Source organism: Oreochromis niloticus, linkage group LG7, assembly GCF_001858045.2.
Source record: "Oreochromis niloticus isolate F11D_XX linkage group LG7, O_niloticus_UMD_NMBU, whole genome shotgun sequence".
Classification (NCBI taxonomy): Eukaryota; Metazoa; Chordata; class Actinopteri; order Cichliformes; family Cichlidae; genus Oreochromis; species Oreochromis niloticus.
This window is the reverse complement of record NC_031972.2, coordinates 17,061,146-17,084,361: the sequence shown is the minus strand read 5'-3', so window position 1 is coordinate 17,084,361 and position 23,216 is coordinate 17,061,146. Positions and strand designations below refer to the sequence as shown.

The window sequence follows — 23,216 nt, the reverse complement described above, 5'->3', positions numbered from 1 at the left end:
CTGCTGCGAGGCGGAAAAAAGGTACGTCATTTGTCTGACTTTGAAAGCAGATTCTGTTCTCTGTGTCACATAAATAATAATACACAGGCTCGTCGCTCCATGCTGATGCCTTTTATGGCTCGTAAAGCAGCCGTGGTATCTTAATATCAAGTTATTTAATCAACATGTCATTAGATGGAGCGCTGGTAGCTCGCATACTATAAACTCAGCTGTTGGCACATGCTCGTTCCGAATGCTCAGGCTACAACATGCAGAGCCACGGTGCGCTTTTCTTAGTGGGTGTGTGTTCCTTTCCAGTGTTTTACAGTTTCCTTCTCACACGCAGAAGTAAACAGCTGCCAGAGGAGGCATTAAAAATATCCCATAAACAGAGCGAGGGTGCATTTCTTTTCTAGAGGAATCGTAAATCGCAGATACTTTTGTGACACACTCCTGAAGGTTCGTACTGTTTGGATTGAAAAAACGTGCTTGTAAATGCACTCTCTGCAGGGTATGATGTTCAGTCAGCATCCACGTCTGAGGGAGAGCTGTACATCACAGGTGCGCCGCGGTACAACCACACCGGCCGCGTCGTTATCTACCGACTCGATGCAAATAACAGAATCGTCATCTCGCAGATACTGAAAGGAGAACAGGTGAGTCTTTGGCAGGTTTGGCTAGCCTCGGTTCCTCAGGGCGCTTTTGCACTGGAGATGTGAGAAGCTTAAAGATGGTAACTCACGATGCTGTTTCTATCTTAAGCTAATTACACATGTGCCTTTAAGGAAAATAATAAAAGAAAGGGAAAGATGCAAAACACAGTAATTAATAGAAAACACGCTTTGTCCGCTGTTGTGTTTTACACCTCAGAGCCACTGTAAAAACACATCATTCACATAAGCCATTATTTATAGAAACAATAGCTTCATTTACGTCTGTGGTGCTCGCAGTAGAGGAAAAAGTCTGAAAAAGTTTTTTTAAAAATCCAGCAACACATCCACATGGATGTCAGCCAATGAGAGAACTCCAAGGACTGGTTGGGCAGATGGTCAGTAAGTGGCTCCAGGCCATTCATTCCTGGCAAAAGGAAGTGCCCAATAACACAAGCGACACTATGTTTAGTCCATAGTGCGCTATAAAGGAGCAGTTTTTAAAATATGGCTACAAAATGTGCATGTATGACAAGTCATCAGCCTGATTCAAACAGAAATAAAATAATTTCCAAAAAAACAAGTGATGTGCAACATATTTAACATAGACACACTAAACAGTAATATAACAACCTCTCATCCGAGAAGCTTCTTCAGTTCTGAACTGAAGAAGCTTCTCGGATTAGAGGTGAAACGTCTTCAAGCAACTTAAAGAAGTCCAGACGCTTTTCTTTCCAAGCTCCTTAGATAGCTTACAATATATCAATAAATAGTAAATTAATACAGAAAAGCACAATAATATAAATATTGATGACTATGACTGTAAATGTGTGCATATTTATGTCTTATATATTCAGGACAAGATGCTGGTGTAATTCATCATTATTTTGGTCAAGATGCACCAAATTCTTTGTGAGCATTCAGCTATATTAGTTTATATTATATTAGTCAGTGGCTTAATGTGGGCTCTGGGTTCACTGCTTACTGCATATAATGTGCAAGTTGAATGTAACGTTCAGTGGAGTAAACACTGAAAGATGGTTTGGGGCTTTGCGCAGATTGGTTCCTACTTCGGCAGCGTCCTTCAGACTGTTGACGTGAATAAGGATTCCTTGACTGACCTGCTGTTGGTCGGAGCTCCAATGTACATGGGCCCAGAAAAAGATGAGCAGGGACGAGTCTACGTCTACAGGCTCAAGGTACAGAAAATCAGATCAGTCGGATAACTTTTGTCAGACGTCTGCTAAAAGTCACGAAACAAAACAGCTTGTTTTTGTCTTTCCTCCGTTACAGAATAACAAATTTGAGCATGAGTATACTTTAAAGCCTATCAATCAGTCCTGCTGTACGCTCCAATCAGCCGGCTGCACCAATAAAAATGAGCCGTGCGGTGCCCGGTTTGGTACAGCCATTGCAGCAGTGACAGATCTTAACCTTGATGGGTATAATGATGTGGCGATTGGTGCGCCTTTTGAAAATGACCACAGAGGGGCTGTCTACATCTATCACGGAGACCAGAAATCACTCAAAGAGAAATTTGTACAGGTGAGAAGATGGAATTTATAATACTAAAAGATCTGTTGTTGTTGTTTTCATTACAGTATAGTTTAGATAAGGCTACAGACGCTTCCACTCTGTGCAAATACTGTTTACCTAAGTTAGCGTCACTATGGATTTAAATTAACTGCAATTTTGCCTCAATATCCTCTGCTTTGTTTGTTGGTGTGTCCTCAGCATATTCCTGCAGGTGGCGATGGCGAAAAGGTGAAATTCTTTGGTCAGTCCATACATGGAGTCATGGATCTAAATGGAGATGGAATCACTGATATCACTATAGGAGGTCTGGGAGGGGCCTCGCTGTTCTGGTGAGTCGTGGCCCATCCTCACATACAAACATTCACTGCAAAAACCACACATTCCACTTCAATCGTTAACAGCAGCAGCAGTGCTGCAGCCCAGAAACAGCATACATGTCCACTTTCCATTGCATTAATCAGGGTTTAGACAGCTGTGCACGTCCCACTGGGGTTGTAGGCTGGTGACCATCAACCTCCTTGTGATTTCTCTTTTAAAAACCCCCGCAACATACTTCACAGTTGGAGAGCAGCATACATCCTCAGCCCACAAAGTTTTGAAGCCAACAGCATGATTTAACTTCCAAGGCAGACTTTCTCCCACAGCTTCTACTGACAGAGCTTCAACTAGGCTGTGTGAAAACTCCATTTCCCAAGTGACTTAGAGTTTCAAAAGGATTTGGCAGCAGGCAGGCTCTTCTCCCTGGACTGCTGGCTCTGTTTTAGAAAGCTTAACATTTGGATGCCGAGAACTGAAGCCAAGTTTTATCCTCAAGATGCATTAGTTCCTTCCTTTGTGAAAGCGGATGCATTTAGTAAAAGTATTTATTTCACTCTGCATCAGTGACATCATCTATTTAACATGCTGCTGTAGCTAGTTGGTAAAGAGCTAGTTTTACTACTTTGTGGTTCGTTGCAGTACTGCGTGCAGGATATGCAGTACTCGAACTGCACACGCACTGTTCCTGCGTGCTTTGTTTTCTAGTAGTTGATGCGTTTCATTTGTGTTACCAGGTCCAGAGATGTTGCAGAGCTGTATGCCAACATGACTTTTAACCCCTCTAAAGTCAACCTCCAGCAGACTGAGCACCAGTGTGAACACGGCAATAGGAAATCTATTTGTGTGAAGACCAAGTTGTGCTTTACCTACAGAGTCAAGTCCGACCAGCCGACTGTAGACACAACTGCAAGTGAGTCATGTAACAAACCAACTTGATTCTGCAATTTTTCTCGCTTATTTTTCTTCTTTATAACCACTTTTTTTTTTTTTAAACTTCGTGTGTCTTGTAGATATGACCTATACTATAACACTGGACAGTCTGCGTGCCACATCCAGGGCCTCATTTATTAGCAAAGATTTAAAAAATGATCGCAGGACTACAGAGAAGTTCACCATCATGGACGGAACGAAAGAATGCATGCAGAAAACCTTCATGATGTCGGCAAGTCTTCAGTTGTGTTTTCTTACCTGTACATAGTCTGACTTTATTTTCAGTCTGCATCTACTAAACACAACATTCAAGTGGATTCCTTCCGTTGCTGCGCTGCTCATTAGTGAAAGTTATATTCAGGGCTTCCTGGAAATGTTAATGGTGTTTTAGGGCTGTTAGCCAGAGAGGAGGGAGGGTAAAGCTGTCCTATGCAGAGCAGGAAGACCTAACATGAAACAGACCCCGTCCCGATCAAAGCATGCTTCGTGCTGCACTGGCCGATAAATTATCTGGAGACACTTGGAGGAAAGGAGTGAGGATGAAACAGTGATTAGAGTGAAGTAGAAGGTGAATTAGGTAGTGATGCATTGACTACTTTTACCTGTAACTGCTAAAAGCTTTTAAACCTTTGCTGTACCACCTACTTTAAAACCAAGCGTCTTCGTGGGCAGCTTCTGCTTCCGGGCATTCGTGCCAGCCATGGATTTCTCTGACTGGCTAACCCTTTAGTGAAGGAAAGAGGAGCTAATCGTTGGAAACAGCTGTTGTTATTATGTGTGTTGAGTATGAATACCTGCTCTGTTCAAGTGGGCAAGTCAGACCAGAGACTTCCCACTTGTCCTCAGGCAGAGGTCTTTCGGGGTCGAGAATTTAACAAGCACGGAAGAAGCGCCGCGTCTATATCCCCTGAATCCGAGACGGATCCAAATCTGAACCCGTCTGACAGAAAATTTCTCTCTGCTAAAGCATCAGTTAAAATCCAAAGTTATATTATCAGTGACTGAAATACTATTATAAACAGTGTGGTTTATAATTGTTTAAGCAACAGGCACGGTCTGTGCAGTTCAGTGTGGCTGATTGTAAACGCGGCGCTTTCATGTTAAAAGCTCTTCATCAGCGTCCTTTGAGTTTTAATCAGCATTTGGAACGGTCTCAAGAAGGACTTCATCATAGGCGGCGCCTCAATGTGACGCATCTCTTTCAAACTGGATCTGCGTGTGTCCATCATATGAAGGCTTTGCACAATCACACAAACACAAATAAATCTCAGTTACTTTAGTAGATTGCTTTTTTCCTCAGTAGCAGAGACTGATCACAAACCTGTGTCTGTCCTGACGCCCGTGGCACTAGCGAGTGTTGCTTTTTTGGCGGTTTTCAGTGAGGTGGATTTGATGAATGACTTTGCTGCCACCATGATGATGCTTTCTTTTAACCAGTGAAAACACTGTCTCAACATCTGCTAAATGGACAGGAGCAAAAGTTTACACCAACTCTTATAAGCCCCAGAGGACCAATCCAAATGCCTGATGGTTCTCTGACCTTTGCTCTACCATCCGTTTGACATTTCTTTTAGCTTAAAGCAGGGGTGAGCGACTCCAGGCCTCAAGGCCCGGTGTCCTGCAGGTTTTAGATGTGTCCTTGATCCCACACAGCTGATTCAAATGGCTAAATGACCTCCTCAACATGTCCTGAAGTTCTCCAGAGGCCTGGTAATGGACTAATCATGTGATTCAGGTGTGTTGACCCAGGGTGAAATCTAAAACCTTCAGGAAGGACACCGGCCCTCGAGGCCTGGAGTGGCCCACCCCTGGCTTAAAGTTAAATGCTGAATGGTTTTCCAGCAATGTGTTGCAAATAGACTCGGCAGTCGGCAAACACTTTATCAGGGACTGCACAGCAACACTGGAGACTTCATTTGCTCTGAAAACGCCTTCAATTCATCCAGAGGATCAAAACAGGGGCATTATCTTGCTGGGAGTAGATGACCTTAAATAGCGGCTAAAAGGGGGTGACAAAGGTCAGGTGCAGTACTCAGATATGCTGTGCTATCTAAGCTGTGATTGACTTGAAGGGAGTGAACTGTGCCAAGAAAGCATTCCTCATATCATAACACAGCTGAGTGTTCAACTGACCATTTTACCACGTTTGTTTTGAAAGAATCAGTTTGCAGTTGATGCAGCGAAGCTTCAGCGTCAGAAAGCAGCCAGTTAATTTTGACCTTAAAGTCCTCCATTGTTCTTAACTTTTTTTTCTCCCTATGCCTTTTATTTTCCTCCCTGCTTTGCGTCATCATCCTCTATCCCAGGAACGGCTAGACTTCCGAGGACCTCTGACTGTGTCTGTGGAGTTCGGAAAAGCTGATGAAGAAGGTCCTGTGCTGGATGAAAGTCTTCCCAAATCCATCAATGCCAATGTAAGACCACTTATATCACTTATGGTTTCTTTTAGTAAAATAATCGACTAGTTACACTAAGCAGAACATTAAAAGTCACAGACAGGAAGAATTTGACCCCAGTCTGTCTTTATAATCCCGTAGCAAGGAGACGGGTTTTCTTTTCTGGCTGCTGATACAGTACATTAGCTTCTGCAACAGCTGACTACCATCCTTCAGTTTCAGCCCGCATTAGTGTTTCAGCACCAGCAGCCAGGACCATCTTCCCACACCCCCACATGCATATTTCCTCTAACAAGAGTGTTCCCAGATAATTGTTGGAGTGCGTGATGTTTCCCGATAAAGCTGGGAAACATCACAGGAGGATTCAGCTTCAGCATGTACTAGAAAATGCATGTAAAGCCCGTACGCATTAGTCGCATCGTTACCTTTGCTCACACCTAAACGCACGACCACATGTGTTATGTTTAAAAGCGTCGGCAGATCCCGTCTCCCCTCATGCTGCGTCACGGGGACCTCTCCTGTTATTGTTATTGACAGGAAGAGAAGAGGACAAACACCCAGAGAAGAGGAAGTTATCAAACGGAAGTGTTTTTCTTTTGACATTGCACTCCAAATGATATTCCAATCCCATCCTTTTTGGGAGATAAGATACTGTTGATCTTATCAGTCCAGTGGGAGACTATTAGGAATGGGAACAAATGCAACTGTGAGCCTGAAACACTCTCAGGGGGGAAAAGCAAAGGAAATGAAGGTCATCTAAAGGAACACTTCTTCTCAGGGGTGCAAACATGCAGCGGCTCATTTTCATTCTTATTGCTAATTTCACAAGTTATCTACTGGACTCAGTATATTCATACTTCAATATGAGGCTATGACAGTTTGAGTCTTTACCATGATTGGCTTGCAAAGTAGTTGTGAAGTCACGCAGTCATCTTGCATGTACAGATCTTAAACTCGGATTTCAATCGGCCTTAAACTCGTACAAGCATCATTCTGCAAGCCCAAGTAAAAATGCAGCTTTTTGAAATGTTTAATTTGTTATTTTCTTGAAAATGTCTTGTAGATTACTTTAATGGACTGTGGAAACAAAACTCAGACGTGCGTTCCTGACCTCTCCCTGAAGGCTGATTATGATAAGCAAAGGTTAGTGGAATTATTATTATTATATTGTTGTTATAAAACCAAAAACAAGCATGACAGATCTTATTTTGAGCATTTGTTTCCGTGTTTGCACTGTTTTCAGTTAGATACAGGAATTTAAATGAATTGCAGCTTTTTCAGAAATGGGTTTGTGTATATTTATACACATATCTATTTTTTCTTGAATGTTATTCTGTACTATTTCTTTCTCACATCAGAGTTGTTACTTGATGTGTTGTAAGTCGTAGTTTTGGAGTCATTCAGCCGAGTCAGACTGTTCCAGAGTATGACTGCACCCTTGTGTTGATGTGTGTGCATCGCATCCAGCCGTTCTGACTTTTTATTTTTTATGTACTTCTCCAGTAAATTGATCAAAGAAAAGGAAATCATTTATTTGAATATCACCGTCAAAAACCTCAAAGACAAAGCTTATAACACCAACGTGAAAATCAGCTTTACACAAAACATCAACTTTGTGAACGTAGAGGTAAGAACCCTTTCCCTCCTCTCTCTGCGCTATTTGACTTTACGGACTGAAGCAATGCGTGTGATTCTGTGACTACAATTCTTCAGCCAGATACAAAGACGACCACTGTAAATGACACCGAAGTGAGCATTGAAGTGGGGTACCCCTTCTTGGGAAACAATGAAGAGGTTAGTTTCAGCTGCCATGTGCAGGATCCGTAAAACATCTTACCTGTACAATATATTTTCTTTACCTCTGCTCACTAAACCTATGGTTTGATGTCAAATCCACAGGAAACAATAACAGTGAAATTTGAGGTGAATCTCAAATATTTTCAGAAGAAAATTCAGTTTAATGTGACAGCTACAAGGTGAGAGGATCCCTCCATTTTTTCTGCACATCATCGGGATAATAATAATTCTGGAAAAAAAGATGAAAATGTTTTGTTTCTGCTTGTTTCTGTGATTAATTGTCCAAAATGGTGGATGGACGTTAATGTTACATATGCATGTAAATTGTATTTTTGTAGTGACAATGAAGAAGATTTCTCTACCATGGGTGACAACAGTTTGTATATCTTCATCCCTGTCAAGTATGAACTTGGACTCACGTTCAAAGTAGATGTAAAGTGAGTAGCTGTGAACTGACACCTTTGCATTAAAGATACATTATTTACTTTTCTTTTTTTTTAGCCAGACAAGTAAAAGTTTCCACTATTACTGATGATGATGATGATAATAATAATAAGAAGAAAAAGAATATTAGCATTTCCTTTTATATTGGAATAAAAAGGTGTTAGTACCACATCAGAGTCAGTCATTGTGCTGTGTTTTCCTCCTTGTTAACCAAGCCAGGAGCTTACGATGCTGCTAACATGCTTGTAATGATAACGTCACCGTCATCTGGATTTGTAGTCTGGGGATTGTGAATGATGTGATTCAATATGGAATTGTATAAACACATAACATTCAACCACTCAAACTAGTTTTCAATTCATGAACGACAACAATTATTATATTTTAGTATTAAAAATGCCATTTTGCTTTAAAAGCTGATCCATACTGCTGGATTAACCACTATAGAAACATGATTTTGGTCATTACCACTGCTGGTAATTTAGGACAGGTGTGGCAGAATCGTGGTCTAATATAGTAGCTTTTATTTACTAAGTAATAAGAAGAATAAACAAAAAAACAAAACATGTATTGATTTGTTGATTAATAAAGTCAGTGGACTTCATTATTTGCTTTTACTTTAAGGTTATTTAGGATTTCTCACACATAGTTTGACCCTTGACCTTTTGATGTCTTGCAGTCCAATAACTTTCTTCTAATAAATATTCACATTATAACACCTAGAGTTGCTGTGATGGCTTTTTGTAGTGTGCCACGCTTTCACTCAGTGGGTATCTACAGATGCATCAGTGGAGCATTTAGACGTACCTTTGAGAAATGTCAGGCTGTAAAACGGGGTTAAAAGAAGAATGAATGTTGTATTAACATTCTTTCAAAATGTTTGGAAGGTGATATTATGTCAGCATTTGTTTGCATCTTGTGCTGCCAGCGAGTGGCCTAAATATGTTAATGCAGGTAAAGTTAATGCACATAGACTGATGGCTTATTCATCATTAGTGAAGTTCGACTGGCCCTGTAAGGAATTAGGAAGAGCTCAAGAGTGTCCTTTTTTTAGTGGCAGCAAGACTTTTGGTTCTATTTCCTATAACTTTATTAGACACATCATTTTGCATCTAAAGCTCTGATTGAGAAGTGAAGAATGTAAAAAGGATGTTTCTTTCAGGTCACCTTTGAACAACCACATTGAAATAACACAGGACGATGAGTATCCCTCGAAATTCAGTAACTTCAGTATGATTGGAAAAGAGGTCAACATCACCTACACGGTAACATCTGCACGCAGTGATCATATTGGATGATTTATTAATACAAGCAGAGAACTTATAGCTCATATGTGGCGCAGGGTGTCGGTAATATGAATTCCACTCCTTTTCTGCGTCTCACATGTCCTCAGGTGGAAAGGTTACGTGACGGGGTGACTCCAACCCTTGGCCTTGAAGTGAAATATCCTTTTGAGTCTCCGAGGAAGAACACGTTACTGTACCTGACGAATGTCACCTCCTCAAATGTAAGTATGCTTCCATGGATATGCAAGCGTATGCGAAGAAACAGACCGACGTTCATGTCGTTTTCTCCCTACTCTGCAGATGATGTGTGACATGTCAAAAGGACAGATCAATCCTTTTAACATTAACCCAGAGGTTAAAGTTGTGAAACCGAAAAAAGAGACGCTCAGTAACTACCTGCTGGTGAGTGATGACATTCGTGTTCTACAGATCGCTGAACTCTTCCTGCACCCATCTTACGTGTTTAATTTGCTCTGCAGCAAGACAGCCACACAAAGTTTGAATCGTTTAGCTGCTTGATCTCTGAAGGCAAAAAGATCGCTCAGCTCAACATGGCGTTCAGATTGTGGAAGCCTACGTTTATCGAGGTACGTTTTGAGATGCGACGTCGCTGGGTGCTTTTGGTTTGTCTGGCTGTCTCTGACCAGCTCTTTCTCATGGGTTGGGATAAATAATAAATACAATATAGTATTGGAAAAAAAAGCAGGCTGACAGCGGTCTGATTGATGGACAGAAAGGAAGGAAAATATTTAAATATTTATCTTTACAGAGCGAGTTTTCCGGTCTATACTTGGTGGTGAACGGGACTTTGGACATCAGGAAGCTGAAGGACGTGTTTGAAGTGAACAGCAACGACATGACCAGAAGTGTAAGTCAGAAAGTTCTGGTATAGTAAGCTTGTAACATCTCATTATCATTAAATGCTTATGTATGTTTACATATATGTGTATATTTAGAGTATGTACTGTATTATTCCTCTAAACAGGTCAGTATCCAGGTTTCCAAAGATACTGTCAGAGGAATCCCGTTCTGGATCATTATCATCAGTATCCTGATAGGACTGCTCATCTTAGCACTCGTTATCTTCATTCTGTGGAAGGTAATATTCTGCAAACTATTTCAAATCATTGTGACCATGTGATATCTTGTCACTGCAGAGCACACTCAAACAAATTGTGGTGGAATAGTGGTTAGCATTGCTACGTCACAGTGGTGGCTTCTCTCCAGAGTACCTGCAAAGTCCGAAAACATGCAATTAGTAGGATTAGGTTAATTGAGGATTATAAATTGCCAATATCTGTGTGAATGGTTCTCTGTGTTAGCCCTGTACCGTCGGATGTACCCCGACTCTCAACCTGGGATAGGCTCCTGTCCCCCCCATGACCCTGAATTGGATAAGTGAAAGAGAATGGATGGATGCCTAAAAAACTTAAGTGTTTCAAATGGTCAACTAACAATTAACATGGCTATATTATGTGTGTTTGGGCTTTATATTGTTGGCTGATAAAACTTTTGTCTCAAGATCATCACTTCTGGCTCCAAAAAGCCAAAACATCTACGGCCATAGCGCTAGCAGGGAAAATCGTGGTAACCGCAAGATGTTTTCTGTAAAGTTTATGCTGTAATCCTGATTTTAAGACAGATGATGACAGAAACTCTCAGCAAGAAAGCTAATAAGCATATGTCCAAAAATGTCAAAGTATCCTTTTCTGTTTTAAATAGTTTTGTGACTCCCTTTTCTGCTCCTCCAGCTTGGCTTTTTCAAGAGAAAATCCAGGGACTACCCAAAGGAGGAAGAGGCAGAGTGAAGTATCTAGACAGCCACCCACCACCAGGACCTACAAACTAACAGACAGACATAGGAAACGCCATAAGACCCACTGATATTAGTGCTGTGACACAATGACTGCCTGGAAAACAAAACAAAACAAACAGCATTATCTTCACTGTTTTCTGCACTGGCATTTATCAGGTAAAGCTTGCAAATACTTCTCAACTCTTTGATTTTCCAAGCGCTAGATTACAACACTGGAGCCGAAATGAAACTGGCTCACACGTGGAGACGAACACACTGACTGTACAGAAGTATTTGCACATGCTATTTGTTCGACATGACCAACAAACAGTAACAGTACGCATCAAGTCCCATCAAGCAGTTCAAGAAGAGGAGCCAGAGGCGGGACGGAGGAGACCATCACTTGCAAGGCACCAAGTTGGCCAAAAAAAGCACCATTTAACCAACTAACTCTGTGACATACAGCAGAAACCCAAAGGCTTCAGAGCTCCTGCAGTTGCACTCCAGCTTTAGAGGCAAAAAAAATACTCAGGTTTTTTCACAATGAGGATCCAAAGTTGCCTAAGCTACTTTTAAGCACGCTTCTGAGACAATATGTGAACTTTCCATGTGTTGGACCAGTCTGTCTGATAGCTTACACCCTTGTGTGAAACTCTTCTGCTTGATTAGGTTTATGAAACACTGTATTAGGTATTAAATAGTTGTTGTTCTTGCTGAATTTAAACAGTATAAAATGGCACATTTTTAATGTCAAAATGTTTGTTAAAGACCAAAACCTGAATGCAATTTTTGTTTTTGTACTTAAGAAAAGTTTCAGTCTGTAATCAACCTGTCATCACCTCGGTTACCATGGAGATACAGACTGCCGCGTCTTCAAAATCCAAATCTTTGATTGTACTGTAAATATATCTGGTCACAAATGTAAAGCTTAACATGTACAGGATCGTGTTTGGATTTAATTTAATGTTTGTTTGTTTTTTGGGGGGTTTTCAGATCGGTGGTCAGAGAAATGATTTCGCTCAGGTGCTACAAATATCATGAATAATGACATAAATATACACAATTTACACTCGAGAAAATTGTATGGTTTTGTCACATTTTCAGTGCTAAGATGTATGCAGATATGTAAATAATGGTATATTTTGATGAAAAGTATTGAAAGTATAATTACTCCGTAGTGAAATATATATATAAAGACGAGGGTTTGTATCCACTATTTCGGTTTCATTTGATTGACAATGATATTTCGAACCTGTTGAATGACTGTGTTCTGAATGCCGAGGCTGAGATATCACAGCAGATACTTTGATTTCCTTTTAACTTGCAAAATAGGAACTTAATAATCATCCAGTTTAGAAATATATGTCCAGCTGTTCACTAGTTTCCTCTATGTTGTAAAGGGATTCTCTGGTGGCTGTAGTGTGCACAAAGCATAGCACACTCTAGGCTTTCTCTTGCTTTAAAGTACCTTATTTGTACCTTTTTGTTTCCAAAGTTTGCACAGCTGTCCGATATTTTAGAAGAGATTATAATCTGAATTGAGGAGAAACATATTCTAGCCTCTTTTTGTAGCTTTTCCCCCTCATAATTATGTCTTAATGCTGAGGGAGATAAGCAAGAATAAGAGGTAGTTCTTCTGTTTCTTAATACTCCTCAGCTCTCACTCCACTGTTGACATTAAAGCACATGTAATAAATTGTATATAGAGAATGTGTAGCTGTTAGTCAATTTTTGGATTGTGTGGCCACGTTGGGTTCACGCACGAGGGTGGAGTTCACCTCTCTTTGTTCGGTCAGAGCTTACTTACAGATAACAACTCAGAGGAACTGTAGGAAGCAAAGTGAGCTCCAGCCCAGCCTTCTACACTGCTGTGAAATCTTCATTGTAATGCACTGGTTTGTCAGAGTGTATGTGTCCTCATTAGCACAGATATATGAACTAAATCTGATGTACAAAAAAATAAATAATTTTTATAAAGAACATCACCATTTCTCTTGCATTTTGTTCAGACAAAACACACAGCAGAACTGTGATCTGTTTAATACACTGCTCCCAATCTGTCATTAACCACATCCCAAAGGTGCTCAACTGATTGAGATCTGGAGAGTATGGATCCGATTTGAGCACTGTGAACTCACTATCATTTTCAAGATGTGGTGTTATCCTGTTGGAAGTAGCCATCAGAAGATGGGTAGCAACAATACTCAGGTAGCTGTGGTGTATTAATGATGATTAGTTGGTACTGAAGGTCCCAAAGTGTGCCAAGAAAATATCCTCCAACACCATCAACTATGCCAACCATGAACTTCAGGTGATTTTAACCATGTCTTCATGCATAAATACATAACCTGTGGGTTAATTTTAGTTCGTACCCTTTGACTGGATGAAGTCTTCAGTAGTCCAGTGGCGGTGTTTCATGGCCCAAGCCTCTTTGTCTTATTCTGACGTGTTAGCAATGGCTTTCTTGCTGCAACTCGTCCTGTCAAACCTGCAGCTTGAAGTCTTGTCTTCACAGGTGGAACTCAGGCTTGCTTACTATGACCACTATTAAGCTGTGCTTGAAGCTGTTGTCCTGTGAGCTGCCTATCACACAAGCTGTTAATTCTCAGAAACTTGTCCTCTGATTCAGTTGTGGCTTTAGGTCTGCCAGACCGCTTCCTGTGACAGTTTGCGCCAGTTTCTGAGTGCCTTTTGATGGTAAAGGAAACTGTGCTCACTTACACTTTTTTGCAAGTTCTCTGTGGGAAAGACCTACATTTTTAAGTGTTATGATGGTCCGTCTCTCTTCCATTGTTAATTGCCTTTTTCTAGCCATTTTTGTAGCAACACACTACTTTCTGCAGTACAATACTGTTCAACTGATGCTCACGAGGGTATAGTACCACAGTGTGTTTCAACACTGATTTTATGCAGACAAAGGGAGTTGTAAGTAACCTGGAAAAGTTGGAACACCTGTAGGAATTAGTAGCATCAGCTTTCGAAGCTTGATCAACCTCCATTGCTGCAGAGCAGCTTTAAATTGTTAACCCATTTTGCGTTCCCTGAAAAAGGCCTTTTTTATGATTCTGAAATGTACATTATTTTTCACTTTTGGGTAACCTTAGCATTTTGTTCACCACTTACCTTTGTACCATTTAAGCTATTCATTGGACTTTAACAACTTGAATTGCAATAAATAACTGAGAAAAAACTGGGATGTTCCAAAACTTTTGTCCTGTAGTGTAGCTATATATTGTTGTTTTCTTTATAATGACAAAATAAGGAGTATGCACTGAAGCAGTTCATCTAAAAGTAATGGACAAATAAAATGCAATGCAAGCAATCTAATATGCTAATAACCTCAGCCATATGTCACGAACAAAAGGATTTATCTGGGACACAGGCCCTTAAAAATGTATTTGTTTTTTATGCTGAGAGAAACTCTTTTGTTTACACATATAACTTGTGCTATGTTTCAGGCAAAATGTGGTTAAAGAATTGGTGCATCACAGCAACACAGTCCGGGTCGAGTGATTTTATAGCAGACAGCGCCGCCTAGTGCTCATTCACAGCACTCAGCCATAAGTGACACTGGGAGGGGAAGCAGTACAAACTGTAAGCTGCTGGGGGATCCATCTTGCCTGAAAAAACAGACCAGGGTGAAGGATTTTTCAGTTTATTGACTCAAAAACTGCATCGTTCCCCATTAGACGTGTTGGGGAGCCCGAGGAGGGGGCTGTGTCGCTGTTTGTAGGATGTCCCGACATGAGGGTGAGTTGATAAACAGGTCCACGGCGCCCCGGTTGAAGGCTACATTACCTGAGCAGCTAGCTTCTGGGGCTAGCTTTGCTAACTGCTTGCTCATGTCTGAGAGGGTTGTTGCGCTTTTCGCCGTGTGTTACTAGGCTTGTCCCTTGTCGTGTGTGTTTACTGTCAGCATTTCTGCTTTACACACCTGTCTCGTGTTTTCTAAATCGAGGCTGGAGCGTTTTTACTTCACTCAACCTGTTCGCAATGATACGGCAGCAGAGCAGCAGTTAGCCGTTGCTAGGTACTGCGTTACCTTACATTAGCCGGGCTAGCGAGCAAGCTAATGTATGCTAATTCAAGGAGTCGTTGGTTTACCTGTGACTTTTTCGTTACTTATACCGGCACTGATTAGTTGTACAGCGTGTTACATCCTGATATTGCTGTCACAACATTTTGCTCATATTCAGAGTATTTGTTCATTAAGAGCTTGGAGGTATTGAATTTGCGCCATACTGTCCCGTCTGGTCACACACTGCTGTTAGCGAATGCACTGTCATCAAGTAGACTGAAAGTCTGAGGCCTCTGACTGTATAACCAGTAACTAAGTTGGCTAACTGGCAGCCTGCTCTTAAGCAGGGTTTAAGTTACGATGAGTGTAACCGAAAACTTCAGTTTTGGTTAATTTCATTCAAACATTTCAAGACCTGCCAGGTGTTGTCCCGTCAAATTGCCTCAGAAGTTTTAAAAGAAGCACTATAATACAGACATGATCGCAGGAGCTTTGTTGACCATTCTTGGACCGAGGGTGAATTATCTGAGGTTATATGTTCAAGGTACAACAGAGGTGTCAATTAATCTGCTTAGTGGTCCTCTGCTGGACCAGTTAGTTTTTCAGCTGAGACTAGGATTATGCAGGTGGTTAAAATTCCTTTTAAGCAAGGTACTCAGTTACTTATCCTGTTGAGCTTGCTTCTGTATAACCAAGCCTCTAAGTAACTCCCAAAGCGGCCTGTTGCAGTTTGATTGGTTTCTTTATGTCAGCATCTGTTTAATAACAGATATCTTTTGTGCATATTGTTCCTTCAGGTCTCTGTTGTTAAATGTGGGATGAGTCAGAGAAAACTCCCTCTGTAATATACTTGTTTATATATTTACTAATACTTGCCAAATAAGGCAGTCTTTAATGTCAGGAAATGTCAGCATGATGTCTCATTGAAAACAGCTTTTTTTTTCTCCTTTCTGCCTATGCCCATTCCCTCCCCCCCCAACCAATTTAGGTGTTGTCGATCGGGGGGGGGGCAAAAAACAAGGAGCAGCCTGCTGCCTGAAAAAGAGTGAACTGTGTTAAAAGTGAGCAATGAAAGCCGCTTTCAGATAAATCTGAGTTGGTTGTGAAGTCTGCTGGAATGTCAGCGTTCTTCATTGCTGGCACTTGTTGGTTGGTGCCACTCCAAAACACATGCTTGTGTAAGTGAGACTGGCCTGCAGATATGGGATCGCCTTCTCAAAGTCAGCCTCTGAGACGCCTTTATAAGGAATTTGTGAAAGTATTGTCAGGTCCACGTGTTTTATTTCCTATTCTCCATTTCTGTTTTGCAGGTGTGAGCTGCGATGCGTGTTTAAAGGGCAACTTTAGAGGAAGACGGTTCAAGTGTTTAATTTGCTACGACTACGACCTGTGCGCGTCGTGCTACGAGAGCGGAGCCACGACAACAAGGCACACCACAGAGCACCCCATGCAGTGTATATTAACCAGGGTAGACTATGGTAAAGACTTAACTCTGTGGGTTTCTGACTATATGCATAATCGCCATGCCTGTTGTACAGGATGCTGATACTGCTAAGGACTCCAAAGTGTGATTACAAGCCATTCGTCACATTTTCAGCGATAAATATTGTTGATTATTGAAAGTAATCATCAATAATCATGAACATCAATAAGAGCTGTTGTGTTTGACCATCTCCTTGCAGATTTGTACTATGGAGGAGACACTTTTTCAGTAGAGCAGCCACAGTCATTCACATGTCCTTACTGTGGCAAGATGGGCTTCACGGAGACATCCCTACAGGAGCATGTCACCTCGGAGCATTCAGAGACTTCCACGGAGGTGGTGAGTGCACTGACTGCACAAACAGAACTGCTCAGTAGACTTTTGTGTACTATTATAAGCTTAGAAATGTCCTCATTTCTCTAAGCATCCTAGTTTACCTCTGCTATCCACTGGCATGCTCTGAATTTAGTCGTCATTGTAATTCTCAGTTACTACACTTCAGCTATCAGTGACATTTTATGAGCATTCTCCACTGCTGAGCAAAGCAAGACAAAGGCTCAGGCTGCTCATACTGCTGACACCTGGCTGCCTAGTAGGTTGTCTGACCAACAGCTACTTGAGAGCGGGGGTGAAAAGATGCCATTGAAGCGCATGACTAGAGCTAACTTATTATTTAACTTAGTATTTGTGTTCCTGATGACTATTACTGCCAGATGAAATGGAAATAAAATGAAGTCAGCATTTTCCACTTTTTGATTGTTTAATTTATCCTGTACAGATTCATTTTCTGTAGCATAAGGGTTTTTTTTTTTTAGATTCATACAAAGTGATTGACCAGTGACCAGAACTGGTCAATTTTCTACTCATTGGCCCTGACTGGTCAAAAAAGGTTAACGGCAATAGTAGTTTAATAAAGTATATTCTTTAGCCTAACAGTTACAGCTTTTACTTATATGTATGTATGTATGTATATTTAAAATATATAAAATACCCTAAACCTTTTGTGAGGTAGAAGAGTTGCTGCCTGGCTGCAGACATGCCAGTTTGTATGATGATCTTTATCTATCTTTTTCAGATCTGTCCAATATGCGCTGCCTTGCCCGGAGGGGATCCCAACCATGTGACAGATGACTTCACAGCTCACCTCACTCTCGAACACAGAGCACCAAGAGATTTAATATCCTTTTCATTCAACCACACAATAGTGTCAAAATAAGCCTTTTTTTTTCTACATGAATTGTTTTAAATAGCAAGATTCTTCTGTGTGTGTACACATTGTTACCGAATTTAACCTTAACAGTCCTCCTTTACGATGAGTCCAGCAGTGTGCGGCATGTACGCAGGATGTTCCACCCCGGGCGAGGACTGGGCGGCCCCAGAGCACGACGGACAAATATGCACTTTACTAGCGGCTCCACAGGGGGACTTTCATCCTCCTCATCACAGAGCTCCACTTACACCCCCAGTAACAGAGAGGCAATGGACCCAATCGCAGGTGAGCGTCAGGAGTTTACCCACACTGTTTGCAAAATGCAGAAATGTTCCCCAAAAATGCAGCAACATTAATTATACAGTCTAAGTGATATCCTGATGTTGGTGGTGTTCCTGGATCATTGTAATTAATGTTGTCATTGCAAGTGATCAGTGACATTGTTATGGTGTCATAGTTTTGTGACGTGGGGGAAAAAAGTGTCCACTCAGGATGATTGTGGTTCAAAACCCAGTAGATCACAATCCAGTCCTGGTGGTTAACAGGAGCATTTTTTTTTAGGCTTGGTGAGAATTTGCATCCAAAGTTAGTGAGATCTTCAACTTTTTCAAATAACTTTTAATTTTGTGTTGCTATCTCGGGCCCTGAAGAAACACAACACACCGAAACCAAAACTCTTCATTCTGTATTCAAAGCTGACTCAAGCTAAATTCAATCACAGATACAAATTTTGGCAATCGTTGTGTACAAGTGACCAGTCATTGAATGTGACGTGTGAAGGATGCGCAAACAGAGAATGTAACATCACATTCACAGGGGGATGATGAAATGAAGATAATACAAAGTTTCAATCAGGTTGGCCCAGATGTGAAAGAGGAGAAGAGTACATGCAGAAATATATCTGCTATGATCATTATAGCATCAAGATTACAGTATTTTTTTTTTTTTAATTTAAAGTCAGACATTAGCAAGAAGAAGCAAAAGTAAAGGGTGTGCCTAATTTATAGATGGTTGTCAAGAAACAGTTTAGACAGTCACATTTTGAAGTACCATATTTTGTTTTTAATCATCATACTGTGTTGCTTGCAAAAAATGCACATGACCGAATCTTTCTTCTTCTTTTTATGCTGTCTTTTAAAAGTCTGTTTTATTTAGAAACAAACAGCCTTTTTTCTTCTTCCTCTTTGTGTTTGTGTGTGTGTGTGCACGTCTCCGTCTCCTGCAGAGTTGTTGTCTCAGCTGTCAGGTGTGCGGCGTGCTGCAGGAGGGCAAATAAACTCGTCGGGACCTTCAGCCTCTCAGCTCCAGCAGCTCCAGATGCAGCTGCAGTTGGAGCGGCAGCAAGCTCAGGCGGCACGACAGCAAGTTGAGACGAGCCGGCACGCGACGCGACGCGGCAACAACCCGGGCAACACCGGCACCGCCGTCCCCCAGCCCAGCACAGCAACTGCCAACACCACCACTGTGGGTGAAAGCAATCCTGCATCCTCGTCCCACAGCTCCCAGTTCCTATTAGCACGGTGAGTGGAGCAGGAGGTGGACTTTAGAGTTTGCCTATAAATCCATGTGTTTCTGCTAACAGACTGTCAGAACACAGATATCCAGCAACAACACATGACTGCTATAATAAAGTATTTTGATGGTAAATAGTAAGTTTGGTGATAACTGATGTTGGGAAGTAACGATTTATATTACAACCACATTCATTTTATAGTTTAGTAAGGTGCAGTGACTGAGGAAAAATATGTAACTGAATTATTTACGATGTAACTATAAAAGGTTACAGCTGGATACTTTTTTTGGCCTATTTCCAGAAAAGCAGGTCAGCAAAGCTCTTGACACAAATTGAGTGCAGCACCATCAGGGGCTGGATGGAAAGGAACCGTCTCTGTCTAGACGGGCTGCTTTCATGTCACAGTGTGTTTCTCAGATTTGATACTCTGAGGAAACGTCAGTCCAAAAGTCCTCACGCCTCACATGTTATTTATGTTTAAACACTTATAGACTAAATTTGCATGTGGATTTTGCTCATTGCCCATTGAGTTGGCTATATATGTATTTATGAATGTACAGCTTTATCGCCCAGTTCAAAATATTTGTCAGAAAAGTATGGAGAAGAGTCACAGGATTTGAGAAGTAACCATCCCCCTTTGCTGTTCTGGCTTGTGATAAACAAACCAAAATAAATTCTAGTAGAAAATAGTTCTCTGACTTGGTGCACGAGATAGTATCGGAAATAATACTTCAGTAGATTGTTGATCATTTTTTTCATTTCATGAACTTTTTAGGCATTAAGAAACAAAAATTGTCACCAAGCTTAAACATGCAAACTGTAACCTCAGCGGAGTCCTTCTTACTGCTTTTAGTTAAAGTACCTCCTAGTACAGTAATACGTTTCTTACCTGTGTGAGTGTTAATGAATATAACTGTTCTTTAGGTTGAATGAACCCAAGATGTCCGAAGCAGAGCGGCAGTTCCTAGAAGGCGAGCGAGCGGACCGCAGCCTGTTTGTCCAGGAGCTGCTTTTGTCCACGCTGATGCACGAAGAGAGCTCCTCTTCAGATGAGGATGACCGCCGAGACTTCGGCGACTTCGGAGCGATGGGCTGCGTGGATATCATGCCTTTAGATGTGGCGTTGGAGAACCTCCAGCTTAAAGAGAGCAGCTCTACGGGGAAGGAGCCTCCGCCGCCGCCTCTTTGATGTCCGAGCATCAAGCAGACTGTGTCCTCCGTGCTGCAACTGTCAGTGATGGGCAGCAAACAGCAGCAGCAGCAGTCCCCCATACCCCAGCCTACCCCACCCCCAGCCTCACCCTTTCTCCCTGCCCCCTGATTTTCTGAGTTTGTTTTTGGTGATTGTAATTTCAGGCCTGTCACCACATTTGTTATATTGTAAACAAAAATAAATGAGAGCAAGTGGGATAAATGTGTGAGTGCGCGACGCGAGCAAGTGAGCGAGAGAAGAGAACTATATAAATCTATATAAAATATATATGAAGTCGATAATCAATCCACATTACTTTTCTTTTATCAGGTAAATGTTACAGGCAGCTGTGGCAGACCTTTGCTTCCTGTGACATGCAAACGGCTCTCCGTATAAATACTCCACATTCAAAAAGTGAAGAGGGCACAGGCTCCTCTGATGAAGCTGCTGTGTGTGTTTATGACTATTAATAAATAAAGTGCTTGGATGGGTTACCATTAACTACCGCATGCAGTTATTTGCAGCGTGCATGACTTAATGACCCTGTCATTAAAACCTTTTCAAAATCCCAAAGCTCACAATTGTTAAATGATCATTTCTAGGGATGCACTGATCGTTTTGTTGTTTAGTTTGTTTTTGCTTTCGTGCTACATAAAATAGGAACTCTCCAGTTTGAAATGCATAATGTCACATGACAGGCGAACAAAGGTCACTGCTGTCTTATTTAGAGATAGTAGTCCAGATACGTCGGTGCATCCCTGGTTATTTCAGACGTGGTTAAGTATTGAAAGTGTAGAAGTTTGACAAAGACGGTGAAATCTGAAAGTGTATTTCGTCAGGTTTTCTTTGAAGTATTTAAAAAGGAGAAACTATTCGATTCTGCTGCAGTGTGTTTCTCAGCCCCGCTCTCGCCTTTTTTGGTGCATCAGAGGGAAACTAGAGACGGAAGAAAGAAGCTCCTCTCTGATTTTGCTTTTTTTTTTCCTAGCTGGTATTGTTCAGCTATAAACTAAAGTCACAGTATACTTCTGAATTTATCGATGAGTGCAAAGTCCCGACTTTCTCCATCATTCCTGTACAGGCTTCACACCGTTCCACATGCTTTTGATGCTGAATATCAGGACCTGGAGACTTTTCACGCAGGTTTTTTTTTGGTTTGGTTTTTGTTTTAATTTAACACCCTTTCTCTCTAAACTAGCACCTTCTATTTATTCATGTTTGTTTCCTGATTCTGGAGCCTTGATGTGGATCATGCCACCTTCATGCCTTTACTTTCATCCTCTATGTAAAAATGCAATGAGATGTATATGAAATTTTGTTAACTTTCATAACGGTTCTAAGACATGGGCAGATTTTTTTTTTTAAAGATGTAAATTTAGAATACAATAAATAACTGCGCACAGCTTTTAATGAAAGCAAGAGACACTATGCCTTTTGCAGCTTGTCTTATTATTTCAGAAAAAACCTAAAGTCCCGGGATGGGAACGTTAGCAGCTCTCCAGTCACTTTTTACTAATGAGATACCCGTCTGATTGAGCTTTAATAAATCCTAAATAACCACTTATTTAACCCTAAAATTAGTCTGGATGTATCTGCCAACTGTAAGTGTGTAATGTGTATAACGCCGTTGTAATGAAATTAATAGTTTTTGATTAGGAAAAGTTCTATTTGACTAAAATTATGTGTATTGACAGTGCAAGTTTTCTAAAAAGGGGCTACCATTAATATACAATACAAAAATGTGGTATGAAAGCTAAAGCAGAGCTTGTCCATAATTCATTAAGCTATAAAAAGTTTTAATCAGCTGATTAGCACTTCGCTTAATTCTGTTAATCAGGTGATTGAGGAATTTTATATATAGTCTTCCTTGAAGAGGGTGTCATTGGATTTGATGGATGTAGGGACCTAAAGGTGTGGACCACATCCACAGTGTGCCAAGGTAGGCTTCTAATACAACCACATGACATTATAAAAAAAAACAGTGCTGTTCTTGTGCATGTGTGTGAGGCCCTTCACGGCCAGCTGTCCTCGTCACTCCTCGGCAGTTATTGTTAGAAACAAATGGTGCCCATGGGATACTTTTCACGACACATGTTGCACTGCTGCTTCTTTTTAAAGTATCACGCCACCAAAAGCGACAGGTTAAATGTCACACTTCGGGAGGCAGTGTTAGGTTTATCCTGATGGGTCAGCGATTAGGGAAGATACCTGGAATATTAAGTAGTGACTGACTGGGGAGGTGCCTTGAAGGGCATGATGAATCTCTTTGAAGTCGGCTCTTTAGTTGGATGTTCTGCCAAACGGTGCTGTGGGAGTTACATAAGTACGGCCTGAGTCCAAAGAAGCCTCCACTCACCTACAAAAATACAGACGTCTAAACCAATCTAAACAGCTTTGCACACTCTTTAGTCTCTCAGTCAGGTGGTGACAGTTCCTACGTCCGCTGTGCGCTTATTTGCTGCTTTTCCTTCATTCTGCATCCCAAACTAACTATGGGGTTTAGGTCATATGATGCAGATCTCCATCACTCCACTTCTTGATCAAAGATCCCTGGCAGAGCTTGGAGGTTTGCAGTTTTTCTCCAATGCTCTGGCACATTACTTGCAACATTTTTTGAAGTTATTACCACCGGAGATGCATTTCCCAAAACGGCTTATGCATGCAGCAAA

General features: G+C 41.2%; 2 protein-coding genes across 5 annotated transcripts in view; both read left to right on the top strand.

Annotated features, from left to right (window-relative positions):
• The window catches only part of itga1 (integrin, alpha 1), a 56,890-nt gene extending 43,779 nt beyond the window's left edge, over positions 1-13,111 (top strand). The window contains exons 12-30 of the mRNA XM_005456230.4: positions 490-635; positions 1,688-1,828; positions 1,923-2,174; positions 2,364-2,494; positions 3,218-3,393; positions 3,494-3,645; positions 5,720-5,827; positions 6,873-6,952; positions 7,313-7,436; positions 7,523-7,603; positions 7,709-7,785; positions 7,945-8,043; positions 9,213-9,315; positions 9,444-9,557; positions 9,637-9,738; positions 9,816-9,923; positions 10,106-10,204; positions 10,322-10,435; positions 11,088-13,111. Of these exons, the coding sequence (XP_005456287.1) occupies positions 490-635; positions 1,688-1,828; positions 1,923-2,174; positions 2,364-2,494; positions 3,218-3,393; positions 3,494-3,645; positions 5,720-5,827; positions 6,873-6,952; positions 7,313-7,436; positions 7,523-7,603; positions 7,709-7,785; positions 7,945-8,043; positions 9,213-9,315; positions 9,444-9,557; positions 9,637-9,738; positions 9,816-9,923; positions 10,106-10,204; positions 10,322-10,435; positions 11,088-11,144 (2,264 nt within the window). The 3' untranslated portion in view covers positions 11,145-13,111. The remainder of the gene's footprint in view (positions 1-489; positions 636-1,687; positions 1,829-1,922; positions 2,175-2,363; positions 2,495-3,217; positions 3,394-3,493; positions 3,646-5,719; positions 5,828-6,872; positions 6,953-7,312; positions 7,437-7,522; positions 7,604-7,708; positions 7,786-7,944; positions 8,044-9,212; positions 9,316-9,443; positions 9,558-9,636; positions 9,739-9,815; positions 9,924-10,105; positions 10,205-10,321; positions 10,436-11,087) is intronic.
• A 1,561-nt stretch (positions 13,112-14,672) lies between these two features.
• Positions 14,673-21,593, top strand: kcmf1 (potassium channel modulatory factor 1). 4 transcript variants are annotated; one of them, XM_003451473.5, is made up of 7 exons: positions 14,673-14,881; positions 16,460-16,627; positions 16,832-16,971; positions 17,708-17,809; positions 17,944-18,127; positions 19,068-19,362; positions 20,280-21,593. In XM_003451473.5, exons 1-7 carry the CDS (start codon positions 14,866-14,868, stop codon positions 20,542-20,544), a joined length of 1,170 nt encoding a protein of 389 aa, XP_003451521.1. In that variant the 5' UTR covers positions 14,673-14,865; the 3' UTR covers positions 20,545-21,593. The 4 variants fall into 4 exon arrangements, with proteins under 4 accessions (XP_003451521.1, XP_025765163.1, XP_025765160.1 ...); XM_025909378.1 differs by lacking the exon at positions 14,673-14,881 and adding an exon at positions 15,142-15,161; XM_025909375.1 differs by lacking the exon at positions 14,673-14,881 and adding an exon at positions 15,612-15,693.
• Positions 21,594-23,216: the final 1,623 nt, after the last annotated feature.

Bases quoted from the DNA above. Each gene is read 5' to 3' on its own strand.
- kcmf1 (XM_025909375.1), top strand. From the start codon at position 15,627: ATGATCGCAGGAGCTTTGTTGACCATTCTTGGACCGAGGGTGAATTAT. The intron at 16,628-16,831 runs GTAAAGACTTAA...ATCTCCTTGCAG, and splicing joins ATTAACCAGGGTAGACTATG to ATTTGTACTATGGAGGAGAC. The intron at 16,972-17,707 runs GTGAGTGCACTG...TATCTTTTTCAG, and splicing joins CAGAGACTTCCACGGAGGTG to ATCTGTCCAATATGCGCTGC.